Here is a 20,167-nt window from a genome sequence, read left to right on the forward strand (position 1 = left end):
GGCTTAGCAAATACCTTGCATGGACCAAGACTGGTAAGTCTTGGGAACAGTGGATGACAAATCTATCTATAAATTATTACAATAGTTCATTTTAGGACTCTTTACATTCCCATTTGTAAACTGCAAGAGTGGCTCCTCTGACCAGAAAAAAGAGAGATCACACTCTCCTCCTAAACTCTGTATGTGCTAGACCAAAGACAACATGACGATGGACTCTCACTTCTGGGCTGAGACCAGAAACTTTCTCTGTAAGGTTGTGGAAGTTGATAAAATCTGGGAGGATTACAGCTCCTTATTAATAAACAAGTCAACAGAGAACTGCATGGCATCTAGGTGAAATATGATTTTGAAGCATTTTAAACTGAGACCTCTTAAAGTTTCTCCTCAGATGGTTATGACTAATATTCTAAAATATGTCAACAAATTCTTGGTGGTTTCCATAAGGTAGCTTGTATCCATAAGGTAGTCTCAGGAGCCAGCAAAAATAGTTAGAACAGTTCAACTATACCTTTCTATACCTTTATCTCATCTTCCCCTCCTCACCCCTTTGGAGGAATGGTTACTTAGAGGGAATTTCAAAGTCTCCAAAAGGTATACATGCTAGGTCACAATGGTAAATGGTGAGTGTCTCTAACAACTCTTAAAATCTGGCAAGGAGACAGAAACCCATTATTACTCCCAAACTCACCCACATTCACGCATCTTTACAGTGCAGGGACATCAACAACAGCAGTGAGTCTATACACAAAGAACAAGTGATGAAAAGGCAAAAGAAGTATCAATTGATCTGAGTGTAGGCAATGGTGCCTTGATTGTTTACCCGTACAAACTCTCCTTTTAGTTATCCCAACAGAGTTCTTTCTTAAATAGTAGGTTTTTCCTGTACAGAATTCAGATGTGATGTAGCAGCTCCAGTAACTCTTTTCACAGTTCTACATGTCAATTGTGGGAATGGTTTATAATCAATTTAAACTTGCACACAGTACTTTAATAGCAAAGAAGTTTATTACTCCCACTCAGTAGTTCCTGGGGGCTTTGAGGTCAAGTCATACATAATTCGAGAAATACCAGGAATCTTCTTAATCTCAGTGACCATCTTTAACACCACCTGTTACAAAACAAAGATTGTAAATAGTACAGCCAGGATCTACGGCATGTCAACCAATCCTAAAGGGCTTACACTTGCAAATTAAAACGTACTACACTGCTTTCACTATTGTGTTCTATGTATATGGGATTGTCTCCAGTTAATCATATGTAGTGAATCTATTTCCCTCAACAAAAGACATTAACAACTTACACTTAGTACTACTCAAAGTGTGGTAGGCAAGCGCAGGTGCGCGTCCCTGAACTGTGTTTGTTACTGCTCCACAACAAGTTACATACAAACGTGTACAAAGATAGAAGCATTCATAGTAATGTGACATTGCTGTGGCAGTCAAACACCTGATTTCATATGTTTAGGTTAAGCCAATGCGTTTCAAATTATCTGTGGTGTAAACATACAACTCAGAGGTCATAGTAATCACTGTCAAGTATGTAGGGACACAGAAAAATACCGGTTACTTGACTGGCCAGAGATTTGGGAAAGCAAACTCTGAGCAACATTCTCTAGACCAGCTGGAACCGGAGCTTTACACATCAGAATACTGGAGCAGTGGCCCAACTCAAAGGCTCACATTGATTTCCATTTTGGAATGATGAAAAAAAGCTCCTTTCGCTAGTAGAGGGTGGAGGAATAACAGAAACAGGAGATGAAGGTCAAAAATATAACTGTTAATACACAGAGCATGCAGAAACTCGTGAGTATCTGGCCTTAATACCATCAAATTTCACCTATTTCTAATAAATTCTTCTTCAATCCTAAGGTTTGCATCTTTACTTAGGATATATTACTTACAAAGCAGAGGTTAAAAGGACTGGATAAAATTATACATTACATATAGTTGGTTACTCTCCACACAGTAATCAAACATTTGGAGGGGCACCACTGCAGGATAAGCATTGGACCATAATGTCGGTGTGAACCACAAGGTTGGTGGTTCAAACTCACCAGCCTCTCCTTGGAAACCCTATACAGGGTTGCTATGAGTTAGAACCAACTCAACGACACTTAACAACAATAACAATTATATTTAAGGCTTTTTTTCTGCTGCACTGTATTAAACAGTGAATATGTGGAGATAAAAAATAAAAGCCTATCTTCTGAAAAGAACACCAACACCAGAAATATCACCATATCATAAAATGTACAATGCCTTTAAAATGTTTATAAAACAGTCATCAATTATATAAATTACCTCTACAGGGATCTCATTGCCAGGTGTTGCAGGTATACCAGTCATGAAGTCACTAGTAATAAAGGTTCGAATAACCACAGATCTCTGGCATGAAGGCTGCTTCTGAAGTGGGTCTCGATCAAAATGTAATGGTGTCAAAATCACCGGCATCTGGCTGATTTTCCCAGCATATCCTAGAGAAAGAACGTTATCATACAGTATTATATAGAGCCAATCATGGAAAAGCATGCTAGCCTGTTGGATAAAATTCTCTCAGAGAGTTATCTAAAACCTCACACACACACACACACACACACACCACAGTCAGAACTGTTGCCAGGCAATGTCTCCAGCTACTCCAATAGCACTGTCAAGTAGCATCATCACAAATACACAGAATTAGACCACTGCAGTGATGTGCTACAGGGACATGAGATACAGCAAAAACACCAGTGACCAAGTCGTGGCCACAGGAGGGAAGTATCTTGCATAGGGTCATTAAATTTATAGGAGTTAGGGCTCAAGGTGCAACAATATAATATTCAAATTTTTAATAAAAAAATTCAAAGGACAACTTATTTTTTAATGGAAAAGTCTAATTGTTTTACTTTTTATATTTAAAAAAGGGGGGGTTCTAAATCGCTAATTAAAATAAGAGAGAGAATTACAATTGTGACAACTACATAGACTATCTTTTTAAAGCAACGCTGTAGACAGGCAGCACACCATATGGTCATGGAGTTCTCGTCACCGTAGTCAGTCTTTTCATAATGTGGCTCTATACATTAGTGGCATCTATTACACAGGCTACTCACTAAATATGTTCCATCAATGTCTGGGCAGTTTGCTTTTATTTGTGTTTGGTGAGGGTTGGAAGGTAAGAGACGAAAGAAGGAGAAGAAAGGAAATGGAAACACACAGGAAATCTTTCACAGGCTGTGCGATGCACAGTGACCTCTCTAGGTCTCTCCAGACAGGCTGCAGAAAGGTGATAGGATGTTCTGGCTTGCACTCTGATGTCATTTGAAAGCAATAGCTTGCTTTGCTCCTCAGGAGTGGGATGTATTTTTAGAGTGTAAGAAAGACGAGTGTGCTGACAATTTTCTTATTCATCAGCCTGAGACCCAAGCTAAATAGCAGAGTGGAAGGAGGAGAAAAAACAAAAACAATCTTCCCAATCTGAGACACCACATTTTTAAATTTCCTGGCCTTTTTTTCCTAAGATTCCAGCAAAATCTAGTGTTCATGGCATAGGTCATTTAAAAATAAAAAAAGAAGAAGTGTCATATACTGGACAAAAAGCAAAACTTTTTATCTGACTATAAAAATAAAGTCTGAAGCACAAGTCTCACAAATAACAGAAGACAAAAGCTATTGTGTTAGAGGACTTTCAGAGGTATAGCTTAACTTGCAAGGCATTTTAGTAGGGCTGGTGGGAAAAGAGGGGAGCTGGGTGTGGCAGAGGAAGGGATACAGATCAAGAAAGATCTACACGTACTTGAATATAGTCTTCCAGAATATGTATATAACACAATAGTCAGTGGAATCATAATTCATGCTTCTCAAAATACCCTCAACACATGTTAACATACAAGTCCTTCAAAAGGAATAAGTAAATTTTATTTAGAAGGTAACATCATACAACCATGTTGTTAAAAGTGCCATCAAGTTGGTTCCAACTCATAGTGACCCTGTGTAGGGTTTCTAAGGTGTAGCTGGTGAGTATGAACTGCTGACCTTATGGTTCGCAGTCCAGTGCTGATCCTACAGCACCATACCAAGAGTCCAATAGAAGCATATATAGATTTAAATAATAAAAATGCAAACATCCAAAAATTAAAGGTAACGGGTACATCTCTTTGCTAGAAGTTATAATGCCAAGCTTCTAAAAACGTAGTTACAGCAAGTAGTAAGAGACCAAACGACCAACTTACCAGACTCCCTGAGAATGTTATGGGCCTCAAAATCAGCCTGGCGTAGAGTACTGAGCACCCCTGTTGTCAAGAAAGTAGGAGTAACGTCTGTGGGAGGTTCTTTAACTGGTGGGCCAAATATATAGACAACTCTAAAAGGGGATAAATGAAAAAAATAATGAAGTTACACTTTAATATGAAAAGCAAGGCACATAGAATAATATTCTTTCCATTTATTCTTAGATCCCTCTCCAACCCACTTTAACTCCCAAATGGGGAGGATAGGATATAGTACTACAGGATGATCTATGTGATGTGAACCTTCCTCCAAGGATGTCCTCTTAGTTGTGCCTCAGAAAATAGAATATATGAAGGGGTTTCAAAAAGTTCATGGAAATTTTCCATTACCTTTCAGTTTCTTCCACAAATTTTTTGAGACACCTTCATATGTGACTCTCACACTTTTACCTGTGTTGATAATATTGAGTTCAACAAATAAGCAGATTTTTTTTATGACAAGACTCAATAAACTAAAATGTGTCCATTCGTACTAGAAATCTCCAGGATGAGGTTACAGTTAATTTTGCAAACTTAACTAACCCCCAACCCCTACCCTCACACCCACCTTGGGAAACATTGATCCCAAAGAGAGAATCTCATCCCCACATTACTAAGACTGTCTCAGAAAGAGGACTAGATCTCCTAGTGCTTTCTTCTAAAAGGCATGCCTCACTACTGGTTTAAGTAGATATACCTCAAAGATAATGAAGATACAACAGAAGTGTTCAAAGAAAGTAGGGTTTGGAATCTAACCTAAGAAATCGGGATCAGACAATCACAACAAATCTAACTCGAGGCATATCTTGCCTGCCACTGGTTTACAGGGCCTTATTCCACCACTGTCACCCCAAAACAAGAAGAAGTCAAGGCTGAGATTTGAGCATTACCTAACTCCTGCAGCTAGCAGGGATCTAGGGTGGGTTTTTTTTTGCATAGTCCTGTCTTTAGTAAAGAAAATGAATCTACCTTGGTAACTACTATCTCACAGTTTAAAACAAAACAAAGTAAAGGATATGCATGCATGAAGCACCTATGCAAGTACATAACCATGATAAAGCTTAATAATGCTTTCTGTTCTTACTTTCTTAATATGTACCTAGAGGGTAAAATATACCCCAAAAAATCGTATCAGATTACAATCACTGCCACAACTACCTGCTTCACTGCCTCACTCCAAACATACTACAGAAGGGAATATTTTTTTCCCATGCATAGAAAGTCAGTCACACTTCTAAACAATATACAGTCCTACTGTCCTAGATTTCATCAACAATCCTTACAGGAGAAAGCAATCAGCAAAGAGAATGCCATGCACCTGTTCATTCTGCCTTATTATCTCTTACAGACAACAGTAATCACTAGAAGGTACAGAAACACATCATCTTTCATATTATATGTTGGTGGTGGTGTTAAGTGCCATCAAGTTGGTTCCAACTAATAGCAACCCCGAAGAGGGTTTCTGAGGAGCAGTTGGTGGGTTTAAAGTGTCAATCTTGTGGTTCAAACCAACCTTGCAGTCCAGTGTTTATCCTACAGCGCACCTCACGCTGTTTGGTGGTGGTAGTGCCTGACTCACAGACACCCTGCATAGGGTTTCTGAGGCTATCAATCTTTACGGGAGCAAAAAGCCTTATCTTTCTCCCATGGAAAGGCTGGTAGTTTCAAACTGCTGACCTTGAGGTTAGCAGCCTGACTCATAACCACTACACTACCAGAGCTCCTTTAACAATTGTATAAAATAGTAAAAATTCAACAGTCCCTCCTTGAACAAGGATTCCATCATGCAAATTATGAAAAAAGTTAGAAAAACAGAAATATTGTTAAATTCCATTAATTCCCAAAAGGACCCTGACTTAAGATATAGAGAGCCCAATGAGACTCTTTAAAGGGCTTAGTAGGTTCATATTAAAACATCCAGTTTTTTGTTTGTTGGCTGTAAGGTCTTTTTCCTCTCCATTATGGAGGGAGTATAAGGGGCAAGAATGGATCAGAAGGCAGGAGAGAAAATAGGAATATAAAACTATAGTCATCTGGTTTAGTACCCTTAGGCAAAAGAAAAAGATGGATGACACTGTCAGAATGCTGTGGCATGAAAAACATACTATAAAAGCTATCGAGTCAAAATGAAGGAAAGAAAATGTTCTATATCATCTATAAAAACTTAGGTATTAAGTGTTTTCAGAGAATGTTAACTATGAGCCACTGTTTTTAACCAAGATAATTATCTCCATTTAATGGACGCAACTGCAAATGTATCATTTTTAAGGAAGCTAACAATTCACAATTTCAATGTATTAAAGGTGCTTCTCTATTTGAGACCTTAAGTTCTCTTGAGAAAGTCTTAATGACTGCACTCCCATCACTTGACCATGGAAGTCAAGCAGACATTTAAAAACTGTGGTACATATACACAATGGAATACTATGCAATGTTAAAGTTATTAATCTGCAAAATACACCCATAATATGGAAAAACATTATACTGAGTGGAATAGTCTATCACAAAATAACCAATATAGCATGAAAACACCATTATAAAAAGTCAAGAAATACCCTACATCATTCAGCAAAATACTGTGAACCCGGGGGGAGACCTGGTCGGCCAGTTGTGAGGCAACAACTGGGGACTCATGGGCTCAGAATCAATGACACAGCCACCAAGGTCTAGAGTGGAGAGCGGGGCGGCCAGCCGATAAAAAGAAGCCGGACAGACGTAAGAACACCCAACACTTGCAGATGATGCCCATTTGACTGGACTTCAATGACTGGATAAACAGAGCTCAACCCGAAGAAGAAAGAAGAGGGAAAAAAAAAAAAAGTGTCATCTGATGCAATTCTATAAACAGGACCTACACCTATGAATGCAGTAGCTCAAAAGAGGAAACAAATCCCTGCTGCAAGAACTATTCCCACCCCCTCCACACAAAGGGTAGACAGGGATGGGCAACTTGGACATTGGCTACCCAAAATGGGGGAAGGGATACAAAGGCAGGAAGTGACTGGCTTACAAGCTTTCAAGAGGGTACCTAGATCCAAGGGGCGTGGAGGAAGGTAGAGTCTCCAGTGAATAGTGTCCAGCCTGTCCAGGAAGGGCTGATGAAACGAAATACAGATGGCTCTCTTGTGATGCAATGGTGAATAATTATTATCAGGACTCATTGTGAGGGTTGGAAATCTAAAGATGGACATTTTGTAGCAAAGAGGGGAGTGATCAACTTTTCAGTCTAGGAGCAAAGGACCCTGGGACCATCGATGGAGAAGAGCGAAGAGTGGAATCCTACCCAGAGAGGCAGTGAGGCCTGAGATGGAGGCAGAGAAGACGACGTCAAGAGATGGTGTGGCTGGGGACTCGGGATCAGGAGATGGAAAGGGGCTGAGGACTGTGGTGGTGGGTGGGAGTGTGCAGGCTTACAGGGTACACCCCTTGGTTGGGTGAGGATGCATGGTCAGGATGGTAACTATGCCAATGAAATGATGGATGATGGAATGAATGTAAAGCTGATGTTCTCCCATGTAGACTATCACACAATTCACAAGAAAAAAAAAGTCAAGAAATAATTTTTGCACTAAAAGAAATTTTCTTTGATAGTTACCAGGGGTGAATATGGGAAAAGATGGGTAAATCATTAGCTAAAGGGTTAAGTGCCTTCAAGTCAGTTCCGAATCAGAGCAACCCTGTATAGGGTTGCCGAGGAGCAGCTGGTGCGCTTGAACCACTAAACTTGTAGTTTAAACTGACCTTGCAGTCCAAACCAACCTTACAGTCCAGTAGCCACATTTGGATGAAGGTAATTTTATAACAATAAAAATAAAAACACATCTGTCCACTACACCTTACCCCTTCCCCCACTCCAGAACTCACCTGTTAATGTTGTGACACATACGAGGTATAAGCCGAGCCAGGAACATAAGAGACTCCCAGTCAGGCTCATCTCTGCTGGAGATTCCACACACATAACTGTACGAACGACAGTCACCCTGAAACAGAAATGCAATCAATTATTTTTAATGCCTTTACTGAAGATAAAAGATGGGTTATGAATTATTTTGTGTACACCATTAAAGTGTAATTTGTCGTATTGAACAGAAATTTAGTACTTGAATAAAAACACACATTGCATACTTTATCTCCAATGATAAAACTGAATCCCAAATTAAAACCCCTTATTAAATTCTACCAAATCAGTTCAGACGTAATTTCATAACACTTATCTCTTTCAAAAGGAAATAAAATTTTGAAATAAATTAATAAAACTGGTAATATATAACCCAACAAATATACTTAATCAAATTATTTAATCAAATTAAACTGAAATCAATTTAAAAAGTAACAGAGTAATTAAATTTAAATACCTAATACCTACAATGTCAATGTGGGGCAGTGAATTACTTAATGTCTCTTCTAGCAATAGTTTTTATAAACAACCACCAAACAACTTTTCTTGATGAGTCTGAATAAGAAAGGTGGTAGAAGATGTTTATGCATTCTGTAACTATGAATGACTGTTAACAGGGCTAATTGTGATTAGTCAATTCTGACATCGTGTTGGGTGTAAAATGAGCAAGTTTAGCAAAGGAGAGAATCTCACTACCAATAAGGAAGAAGAGCCAACAGGGGAGTGTGTCCTTTGGACCCCAAGATTCCTGTGTGCTGAATCTCCTCAAACCAGAAGACAGATGTATGATACCAGAGGGTCAGAGGAGTGGCAGCCCCCAAACTTAGAGCCAGAGTAAGAGACAGAGCAGTGAACCTCCCAGAGCAGAACATGTTGAGTGCCTTCAGGCAGGAAGCTTGCTTATGGAACAAGATGCCTCCAGATACTTAATTGGGAAACTAGGCTTGCTGACCCAGGGAGCTAGAGCTGAACACCTTTAGGCTGAGGTTTATAGCAGAATGCAGTGCTCTGTGTAACACTGCCTGTGTAACACTGCCTGTCAAGGGGCCAAGGGTCAGAGAGAAGCCTGCCTGTGGGCACAGCACAGAAGAATCTGTCCTGACCAATGATGTGTATCCTCAACATTTTCTGATCCTACACTGAAACCTGTTAACTTCCTTAATAAACTCCATAACTGTGAGTATGGTGTCTGCCTTCTGTGTGGCCACTGTAATGAATTATCACACCCAGTTACACAGAGCGCTGTGAGAGAGATGGTTGGTGCCATTTTTGCAGTCTGGTAATGAGAACATGACAATTCAGAGTATTTGGATACTAATTTATTAAGTGTTTATCCATACTTTAAATGTGCATCAGTCATCCTACAAAAGTAGGTGAGTAACTGTTCAAAGAACGAGGATATTTCTTACTGAAATGGCTATAATAGTGAAAACCCTGAAATGGTTAATTAAATAAAGCCATAACCAAACAGAAAGTTGAGACAGCAGTTAAAAAGCCTAGCCCCTCTGTACAAAGGGTTGACAGGGGCAGGCAACTTAGACACTGGCTTCCTAAAAGGGAGGAGTGGCTTTAAAGTCACTATGTGGCTGGATTGTTGTTGTTGTTAAGTGCCATCGAGTCGGTTCCGACCCATAACGACCCTGTACAGGGTTTCCGAGGGTGTAAATCTTTACGGGAGTAGAAAGCCTCATCTTTCTCTCGTGGAACGGCTGGTAGTTTGGAACTGCTGACCTTAAAGTTCGCAGCCCGATTCGTAACCACTACGCTACCAGAGCTCACTAGTGGCTGGATTACAAGTTTTTAAGAGGGAGGAGTTTAGCTTCAGTGTGTGCAGAGGAAGGCAGAATCCCTACTGAATAGTTTTCATCTTGTCTAGATTGGTCTGGTGAAAGGAGATGGGGATAGGGTTCCTCTGATTTAATAGTGAGTAATTTTTATCATGACTAATTGTAATTGTCACAACTGTAAAGGTAGAAGTTGTATAACAAAAAGAGGGGTGTAGTTAATATTACATTACATTAACAAGAACAGAGGACACTATGACCATCAAGAGAAAAGAGCATGAGTGGAATGTGGGAGCCTAACCAGAGAAGCATAACATCAGAGATGACATGGAGAATAAGAGCAGCTGAGGACTATAGATTCTTTACAGAAAGAGAAAGGATGTGTGCAGGAGGATGGAGAGCAGGAGGCTAGTTTGCAAAATGTGCCCTCTGGTTGTTTAAACAATTATATATCCCTGTGTGTTTTTGTGTACATCAAAAAAAAAAAAACACAGAGGGGGAATAGAAGAAGCAAACGCTGATAACTGAAGATGCATGAAGAGGATTGTAATCATTGCAATGAAACAAAATATGATTGGTTGATGTTCTCCCATGTAAGCTACCACTCAATTCACAATAAAAGCTTTTTTTAAAAAAAGTATGGAAAAATTAGGTGTTCATTATTATCAGTTAGGAGGAAAATGGTAATCATATGTATCTATCTAACGTCTCATCTGTTACTTTGTTCTAATGTGGTGGCATGCGTGTTGCTATGATTCTGGAAGTAGCGTAGTGGTTACGAATCGGGCTGCGAACCTTAAGGTCAGCAGTTCGAAACTACCAGCCGCTCCGCGGGAGAAAGATGAGGCTTTCTACTCCCGTAAAGATTTACACCCTTGGAAACCCTGTACAGGGTCGCTATGGGTCAGAACCGACTCGACGGCACTTCACAACAACAACAACAATGCCGTCATGTTCTGTTCAAACAACTATACAGGCTCCTCATAAGCACAATTAAGTGTCCCAGAACATTCATTCTCTATAATGTTTGCTATAGCTTGTCATGAGCCACACAATCAAAAGCCTTTGTATAGTCAATAAACCACATCTTCCTTGTATTCCCTGCTTTCAGCCAAGATTCATCTGAAGTCAAGCAATGATATCCCTCACTCCACATCCTCTCTGAATCTGGCTTGAACCTATGGAACTTCTCTGTCAACGTATGGTTGTAGCTCTTTTTGTATTATCTTTAGCAGAATTTTACTTGCATGCAATATTAATCATACTGTCCAAAATCTCTGCATTTTATTGGATCACCTCTCTTTGGAATGGGCACAGATATGAATCTCTTCCAGTCAGTTGGCCAGTAGCTGTCTTCCATATTTCTTAGCATAAATGAGTAACTCCAGTGCTACATAAGTTTGTTCAAATTTTTCAATTTGTATTCCATCAATTCATAGAGCCTATACAGGGTCAAGAAACTACTGGTAGTGTAGTGTACAAGTCAGGCTGCCAATCTCAAGGTCAGCAGTTCGAAACTACCAGGGATTCCGCGGGAGAAAGATTTACAGCCTCAGAAACCCTGTGCAGGGTTACTATGAGTCGGAACTGACTCGACAGCACATAACAACAACAACATACAGGGTTGCTTTGCTATGAGATGGAACTGTCTCAAAGGCACTTAATAACAAGCATAGTTTACCACTCATTTTACTTTTTGGTAAAATGGACAGTCAAAGAAAAAGAAGAGATGAACTGGCACAGTGGCAGCAACAATTGTGAGGTTGGCATAGGACCAAGGCTGTGTTTTGTTCTGCTGTGCATAGTCGGTACCAACTCGAAGGCACCCAACAACAACAATACGCATCTATAATCAACCCACTTGTGTTTCTTTTTACAATAAACGTTTCTGTAGGCACACATATAAACTTAACTAGTGTGTTAAATAGCACAAAATTTTGACAGTTTGAACCCAAGAACTACTACTTGAGAGAAAAATGTGGCAGCTGCTCCTGTAAAGATGGTTGTTGTTGTTGTTAAGTGTCATTGAGTCAGTTCCAACTCTTAGCAACACTGTGTAGGGTTTCCACAGAGCAGCTGGTATGTCTGAACTGCCAACCCTGCAGTTCGCAGTATAGATGTGATCCTATAGCACCACAGCAGGAGTTAAGATTGCAGCCTAGGAAACACTATGGGGTACACTGCTATCTGTCATACAGAGTTGCTGTAAGTTGAAAGTAATTCACCTACAGCTAACAACAGGATAAAATCTACCTGTATATATTATGTTGTTCTTGTTAAGTGCCATCGAGTCGGTACTGACTCATAGTGACCCTATTATGCACAACAGAACGAACCACTGCCCAGTCCTAGGTCAACCTCACAATTTATAGCAAGTATCAAAATGAATGAATATAAATGAAATTTCTAAAATTCTAAGTTATTTTAATATTAATTTTAAAGAAGTTTAGCACATAGGTTGTATGCGGGCTTTAAAGGTGGATTGGGGGAGTTGAGCTCTGTAATCAGAACTGGCTTTATCATTTTCATTAATGACAATGTTTTTACTATGAAAATAATTTTTGTCTTGTTTTGTTATAGACAAATCTACACGCATTCAAGGAAAAGAGGGATTTAAACTGCACAACTCATACTCCTGTACTTAAGGAAAAAAATAGGCTTATTATTTATTAAGGTTTAAGCTTCTAAAACAGTAAAGAATTAATTTCCATTTCACTATGAGAAGCCATTAGAAACATACTATATATCATATTGAGTTGAATTATAACTTTTGTAGTTTCCACTTAACTATCAGTTTTAAACAACAGAAAAGAAACCTTAGTCTTTTCTACCTTTCCAAGCTTTACTTCCCAGAACCTCATTTGAAGATCACATAAAAGAGAACATAATGTGATCATTGTATGAATACTATTTTTAAAATGAGAACTACATTATTCCCACATGCTTTTACAATAGGAAAGGTAGAATTATAAATATAAAAAAATGTTGATTATAAACCACCACAGAGTTCAACACAAGAACATATTAAGCAGCAGGAAACAGTGGTGTAGAGAATATAAACTGAGAACAAACAAAACCTAAACAGCTTATTACCATGTTCATCTAGGGGCTTCCTTGCAGTTAAATACTGTAGAGCCACAGGATATTTCAAATCAACTATAGCAAATGTTTTTCACTCTTTTTTGTTGTTATAGTTAATATATGTTCCAAACTGCAATATCTCAGTATGGATATTTAGTTCTTTATAAGTTTACTCACTCCAAAAACATTACCATGGTAGAAAATATTCCATTTTTACTTTTCTAAACTTGACCCATATACTTTTATATGTCACTTTTCTACATCAGCCACTTCCACGTCAGTCATTTCTATTTCAGTATTAGTGGAAAAAGAAAACAGCAAAAAGTTATGTCACAGATGAATGACTTGTCATGACTCACCTGCACGCCTACAGTTTTAATTGGCAGCAAGAAGGCATTCAGTGAATGCATACTGGTAATCTGCATAAGCTTCTCCTGATCCTCGTCTGTTGTACAGGCTTTCACTCTTTGTAACAGTGTATGTGGCTGAGAAAACCAAAGAGATTCCTTAAGATTTCAAAAATGAAGTATTTATTACCTCATCTGAATCAAATCTTCTACTTTACCTCTAATATCTTTTATCATATTCTATATGAATTTAACACACCACCACCACCATTTTTTTACTTGTCAGTTGCCGGTTTGCATTGCAAACAATAAAAGCATCTTTGAATAATTTAACTAAAACCAACCACTATTTTAGCTTATATGCTATTTTAGCTATACCTAGTTACACTTCTTTTTATAAATAACAAAAATCAGGTCATTATTTTGTTTTACACAGTAATTGTTTCAATTTTATCTATTTGCCATTTACATTTCTTGTACATCAGACATTCCTCCTGGAATATTTTTGCTTTTTCTTAAATAAATCTTCTAAAACAATGGTTCTCAATCCTAACTGCATAGCATATTCACATTACTTGAGCTGCTCAAATCCCATTCCAGACCAATTTAATTAAGAATTTCTGAGAAAATGGGACCCAGGCATAGTATACTTCAAGAGATGACTAAATGAGTCTAATTCACAGTCAGATTAAGAAGCACAGCTTTTAGTTCCTTAAGTTGTGTATTGTTAGTAAAACCTTATCTGAAAATGCTTTTTATTTTAACTTAGTTTTTAAAAGAAAGTTAGTCAGAAATCTAATAGCAGTTGACAATTATTTTCGCTTAGTATCATAAAGTATTCTTGTTTTTACAGTTCCTTTTACAGTAAGACATTCTTTTTAGGTAATTTATCTTTAATCGGTGGCTGCTTTCACTAAAGTGTTGAATTATTTATTCTGTATCTTGCTTGGAATGCGTTATTATTTCCTGAATCTAAGGCATCATGACTTTCAACAGTTTGAAGAAATTCTACCATTTTGTCTATCATCTCCTTTGAGAAACAAGTTAAGTCTACTTTCACATTGTATCCTCAAGTTCTTTTATCCATATTTTCTCTTTGGTGATTTGTTACAATTTTTAGACAATTTCTTTACATCTTTCTCCACACTAATGAATTTTCCCTATTGTTAAGAGTCAGTTCTGACTCATACTGACGCTATATAGGATTTCTGAGGAGCAGCTGATGGATATGAACCGCTGACCTTGCAATTCAAACTGCAGTGTTTATCCTACAGCACCACACCATGTTTCATTTCTATGACTCAATTGTTTTTGCTTTTCTCCAAATCTGCCTGTTCATTTAGTGGCTTACATTTTATTCTTATAACAAATAGTTTCTTTTATATCTATGTACTTTATAGTCTTGGTTTCCTAATTCAAGTATCTAATGTCTTTGAGGGAGTTCTGGTAGCGTAGTGGTTATGAATCGGGCTGTGAGCCTCAAGGTCAGCAGTTCAAAACTACCAGCTGTTCCACAGGAGAGAGATGAGGCTTTGTGCTCCCGTAAAGAGTTACAGCCTCGAAAACCCTGTACAGGGTCACTATGAGTCAGAACCAACTCTACGGCACATAACCACCACCACCACCAATGTCTTTGAAGGAAGGTCTGGTTCTGTTAATGACAGCACTAACTCTCCTTCATGATACATTAATTCAATACTTGTTTTGTAAATTTTTACTGTAAAGTTCACATTCGTTAAACTCTATTATGAAAACTCTTTGGAGCCCTGTTGAAGATAATCCAATAAAATTTACATTAATTACTTCTTTCCTAATTCTTGGAAGCACTATCAACCTAGGTCATTTAAATTAAAATTCTTAGCTACAGTTTTTTCAGATCATGCAGACTACGAATTTTAGGCCCCAGATCAGAAGGCTTTTCCACTCAACTTCAATTTGGAGTCAAAGTAAAGATTTCCGATCCAATTCCCAGCCCCTCATGAACCCAAGCTCTCATATTCAGACACCTAAGCATGATTAGAATTCTTAAAACAAAGTTTTAGACCATATAGGATTAACATATGCTGACCTCAGAACAGCTGGCAGGTTAAGCTTCCAATTAATTTCTGGTTCAAAGGATTTCTATTACTTTCTTGCAGTACACATGCAGAGGGATTTAAAATTCTTTACGTAGCATTTTAAAGGAATTCAGGATATCCAGTTTATTGTGTGGCTGGAATCACATCTGCACTTACATATCTGTTGACTACTTTCTTGACAGTCACTTCAGCAGTCATAATATTCTGACTTCTGAAATAACAAACCTCAAATAAATCCACTGGCATCCTGGTATAGCAATGTGGGTTAATGCCCTGGACTGCAAATTCCACTTGAACCATAAGGTCTGCGGTTCAAGCTCACCAGCTGCACCTTGGAATCCCTATATAGGGTTGCTATGGGTCAGAACTGACTCAATGACATTTAACAGCAACAATAAGAAAAATAAAGTCACTGCTGAAAACAATATAAATAAATAAACAAACAAACAAACAAACAAACAAATAAATAAGAGAATATAACAAGAATCCATTCAATATTTTGGAGTGATTAGCATAACATGTCTTTTTAAGGCTACAACAATAATTCAATACAAATTACAACCTTTTTAACACTTGCAGAAAAATCAGCTACAATTTTCAAAATATTGTTGGTTTCTGGAAAGTCTTTACAAATATATGGTTCTTCAGCACATATTACTCTGATTGCCAGGCCAGGACCTAAAGATAAGAATAACAATGGTATTCAATATTAACTTTATGCTTAATGTAAACATTTAATATTAAATATAAATATTTTCAAAATATAAAATCTTTCAAAAAGTTAAAATCCATCTGCCATCATAAAGTTTCTTTAATAGTATTTTGAACGTAGCTATTAGTTTCCCATCCAACTTATCTTTTTTTCAGAATGCTTCAATTCTGTTAATATTAATGATTTCTACCTCTACTTTTTGATAGTGCAATATATGATGTTACAAAATTCTCCTGTCAATATTTGTAATTTATAATATATGCCTATCTATTTTAAAGTTTTCATTAAGGAAATTCTCAAATATACACAAATGTAAAGAAGTCCGTATATAATTAACATTTATAAGTGTTTATGGCAGTAGCGTGGTGGTGAAGGGTACAAACTAAGAAGTGAGATTACTGGGGCTTGAATCCACACCTACTAAGCTGCAAGTTGTTGTTACGTGCCATTGAGTCAGTTCTGACTTACAGCCACCCTGTACAGGGTTTCCAAAGAGTGACTTGCTGGTGGGTTTAAACTGCCAACCATGTGGTGAGCAGTCCACTGCTTACCCTACAGTGTCACACAAGGACTCCATAAACTGCATAACTTTTAGCAAATTAGACTCTGAGCTAAGTTTCCTTATCTGTAAAGCAGTATAATAGTTGTTTTCATTGAGGATAAAATAAAAGTCGATATATGTAAAATGTTTGGTGAAGTTCCTAGCAAGTAGCAAGGACGAAAGAAACGTTAGCTATTAGTGTGCTGTGTTTATTTAGGCCATTTTCTCAACTCATCACTATTAAAGAATTAGAAACTGAAATAAAAGACTTGGCCAATAAAAACTTTGTGATTAAAGTTAGGACCAGGATTTTGAACTGGTTTATTCCAATTTGGCTCCCAGCTGAGAATTTGCATTTCCACCCCCACCCCCCCTCCCGACCCCTGCTCCCCAGATGCACTGAATAAGAATTTATAGGTGATTCTTACAGATCTTGTTAAAATGTAGACTCTGATTCAGTATAACTGAGGTGGGAATGGGGGTGGTTGTGTGCCATCGAGTTGGATCCAATTCATAATGACCCTGTATAGGAGCTCAGGTAGTGTACCAGTTACGAATCGGGCTGTGAACCTCAGGGTCAGCAGTTCGAAACTACCAGCAGTTCTGCGGGAGAAAGATGAGGCTTTCTGCTCCCATAAAGATTTACTGCCTCAGAAACCCTGTACAGGGTCGCTATGTCAGAACTGACTCCATGGCACACAGCCATAGGGTTTCCAAGGTTGTAAACCTTTATGGGATAAGAAAACCTCATCTTTCTCCCACACAGCAACTGGTACAATTAAACTACTGACCATGTGGTTAGCAGCCCAGCTCATAATTCACTTCCATACCAGGGCTCCTTATATCTGGGGTGGAGCGGCAAATTCCTGAGCTAGCTCAAAGTCCTGGTTATTACTCCAACTCCTAACTTTTAACAATTATCTCTTCTAATTAAACTTTCTATGTGACAACATTACTATTTTAAAAGAGTATTTTTTCTATTTAATTATGAATTAGTTATATACAACACTGTGTAAGGAAATGGTTCACACAAGTCAGTCATATGATAAGCTCAGAGACAAAAAGCTTTAATACTTACTTCTTCCAAAAAAATACATCATGGAATGTTGCTGTTAAATGCTGTTGAGTTGGTTCTAATTCATAGCCACCTTACATAGTTTCCAGTTCTGGTGAGTTTAAACTGCAGACCTTATGGTTATCCTACAACACCACACCAGGGCATACAAATCTTAGCTCTACGACTAAGAAATGTATGGTAATTATTAAAATCCTGCTCTCTTTTCTCATTTGATGGCACACAACATACCAGGCTCCCAGGGATGATATAGTATTTAAATACAATACCAGGAGCCTTGGTAGCATAGTGAGTTATGTGTTGGACTGGTAACCACAAGGTCACCAGTTGAAATAAACCAGTCACACTTCATGGGATAAAGTTAAAGCTTTCCATTCCCATACGGATTTACAGCTTCAGAAACCCAATACAGGATCATTATGATTTGGAGTCAACTCAACAACACACAACAAGAACTATACAAAATGCACATTTAATAAAGTATATCCCAAACCCCTCCCTCCAAAAACAATCCCAATGCTAGCGAGTCAATTTTCACAGTGGCCCTATATACAGTTTCAGAAACTGTAAATCTTTACAAGAGTAGAAAGCTTCATCTTTCTCTCATGAAGCGGCTGGTAGTATTATTCATCCTTGTGGTTAGTAATTCAACCCCTAAACCACAGCGCCACCAGGGCTCCTTCAAAGTATATAGGCTATTAAGTGCCCTTGAGTCGGTTCTGACTCACAGTCACCCTGCATCAGGTTTCTAAGGAGCAACTCATGGGTTTCAACTATTGAACTTGCAGTTATCAGTCCAGTGCTTATCCTACAGCACCACTCCAGGAGTCCAAAGTATATATTGTTGATTTTGCTGAGTGCCATCGAGTCAGCTTCAACTCACAGCAACCCTGTATAGGGTTTCCAAGGAGCAGATGGTGAGTTTGAATCACCCATCTTGTGGTACAAACAGACCTTGAAGTCGACTGTTTTTCCAACAATCCCACACCAGCACTCCAAATTACATATTGTTGTTACATGCCTCAAGTCAGTTCCGACTCAGCGCAACCCTGTATAGGGTTTCCAAGGAGTGGCTGATGAGACTGAACTAACAACCTTGTGGTTCTAATGAACCTAGAAAGCTAGTCCTTTATCCCACAGCACCACACCAGGACTTCTAATTATTTATAGTAAGTAATAAAAAGAATTCTTACTCCCAATTCACGCTTTCTTTTATATAATGCTTTCATGTTATATAATTTCTGAGATGACAAATTATTTCAGTATCACCTATCACCTGAATTGATTTTCTACAACATGAAGGTAACATGACAAACCACAATGAATTAAATTCTTTTCTTTACCTGGAAATGGATGCCTGGAAACTAATTCTTCTGGAAGTCCAAGTTCTCGGCCTAAAATTCTCACTTCATCTTTATGAAAGTCTTTCAGGGGTTCTATTACTTTTCCCTGCAAGGAGGAACAAAAAGACAATCTGTAGAAATCAGCAGCTAACATGACAGAAAACACAAGAGAAATAATAAATTATTGGCTTTTCCTGTTTTCCTTTGTCCTTGGATTAAAAAAGATAAAAGTGACTGATTGTGGGCAGACTAGGCAGATGTGCTACACTGACTCTCTTCAACAAAGATACAGGACACAAAATAAAAATCAAATCGACACAGATGAAAATTCTGGCATGTTGAACTTCAGAAGAAATGTTAAGAGAGGTAGGTGGACTGCCTGCTGGGAGGAGAGGCTGAGCAGGAAAGGCAAAAGGAGGAGACTGAGTGGTGAACACCTGACCAGACAAGGCTCGACCATCTTGTAGCAGCCTTAGCAACGGAGGGAGACCTGACAGAGCAGATTAGCACAGGTGACAAAAACGGTGCAATTTCTTCTTTTTCCCCAGGCATCCCTGGTGAACAGAAGTGTGGCAAGCTCCCACCCTCATCCACTCCCAGCACAGACCCCGTTCTCCGGTTGGTAGAAGTCACATGGTTGGAAGCCATGCCAGCATGCACTGGGAGCCGTCTGTACAGCTCTGGTGTGTCGTTTTGGTGCCTGGATTGAGGTGGGTTTGTCTCCAGACCTACATAACCCACAGAGCCACCAGATAAACATTGAACCAGTCACCTTGACCCCCAGCTTCTCTGTGGTCCTAAATGACATTGACACCAGCTCTATTCAAGGGTCCCCAAGAACTACTTCTAGATTGAGTGCCCTGAATATAGATAACACTGAGGCCAATAGGAACTCCATCTAGGGCCAGGAGCTCTGCTGTCACATCCCTTCCACAACTACCTTGTGAACTCCTTGAACTGCAGGAGATCCCCAGAGATTTCTCCGTCCCCTCACAGGTTTTTACAAATACAACTCCACAAAGCCCCAGAGACAGCAGACAATTTTAGCTCACATGAAGA

General features: G+C 38.6%; 1 protein-coding gene across 2 annotated transcripts in view; it reads right to left on the reverse strand.

Annotated features, from left to right (window-relative positions):
* Window positions 1-986: 986 nt before the first annotated feature.
* Window positions 987-20,167, reverse strand: part of GMPS (guanine monphosphate synthase) — a 79,469-nt gene continuing 60,288 nt past the window's right edge. Inside the window, exons 10-16 of one of the 2 annotated variants that reach the window (XM_006867951.1) lie at window positions 19,109-19,214; window positions 16,000-16,115; window positions 13,372-13,497; window positions 8,114-8,229; window positions 4,214-4,344; window positions 2,301-2,473; window positions 987-1,108 (exon numbers count right to left, since the gene is read on the reverse strand). In XM_006867951.1, coding sequence (XP_006868013.1) covers window positions 1,007-1,108; window positions 2,301-2,473; window positions 4,214-4,344; window positions 8,114-8,229; window positions 13,372-13,497; window positions 16,000-16,115; window positions 19,109-19,214 — 870 coding nt within the window. In that variant the 3' untranslated portion in view covers window positions 987-1,006. The remainder of the gene's footprint in view (window positions 1,109-2,300; window positions 2,474-4,213; window positions 4,345-8,113; window positions 8,230-13,371; window positions 13,498-15,999; window positions 16,116-19,108; window positions 19,215-20,167) is intronic. The other variant, XM_006867952.1, reaches the window with a different exon arrangement.

The sequence above is a fragment of the Chrysochloris asiatica genome, unplaced genomic scaffold (genome assembly GCF_000296735.1).
Source record: "Chrysochloris asiatica unplaced genomic scaffold, ChrAsi1.0 scaffold00113, whole genome shotgun sequence".
NCBI lineage: Eukaryota > Metazoa > Chordata > Mammalia > Afrosoricida > Chrysochloridae > Chrysochloris > Chrysochloris asiatica.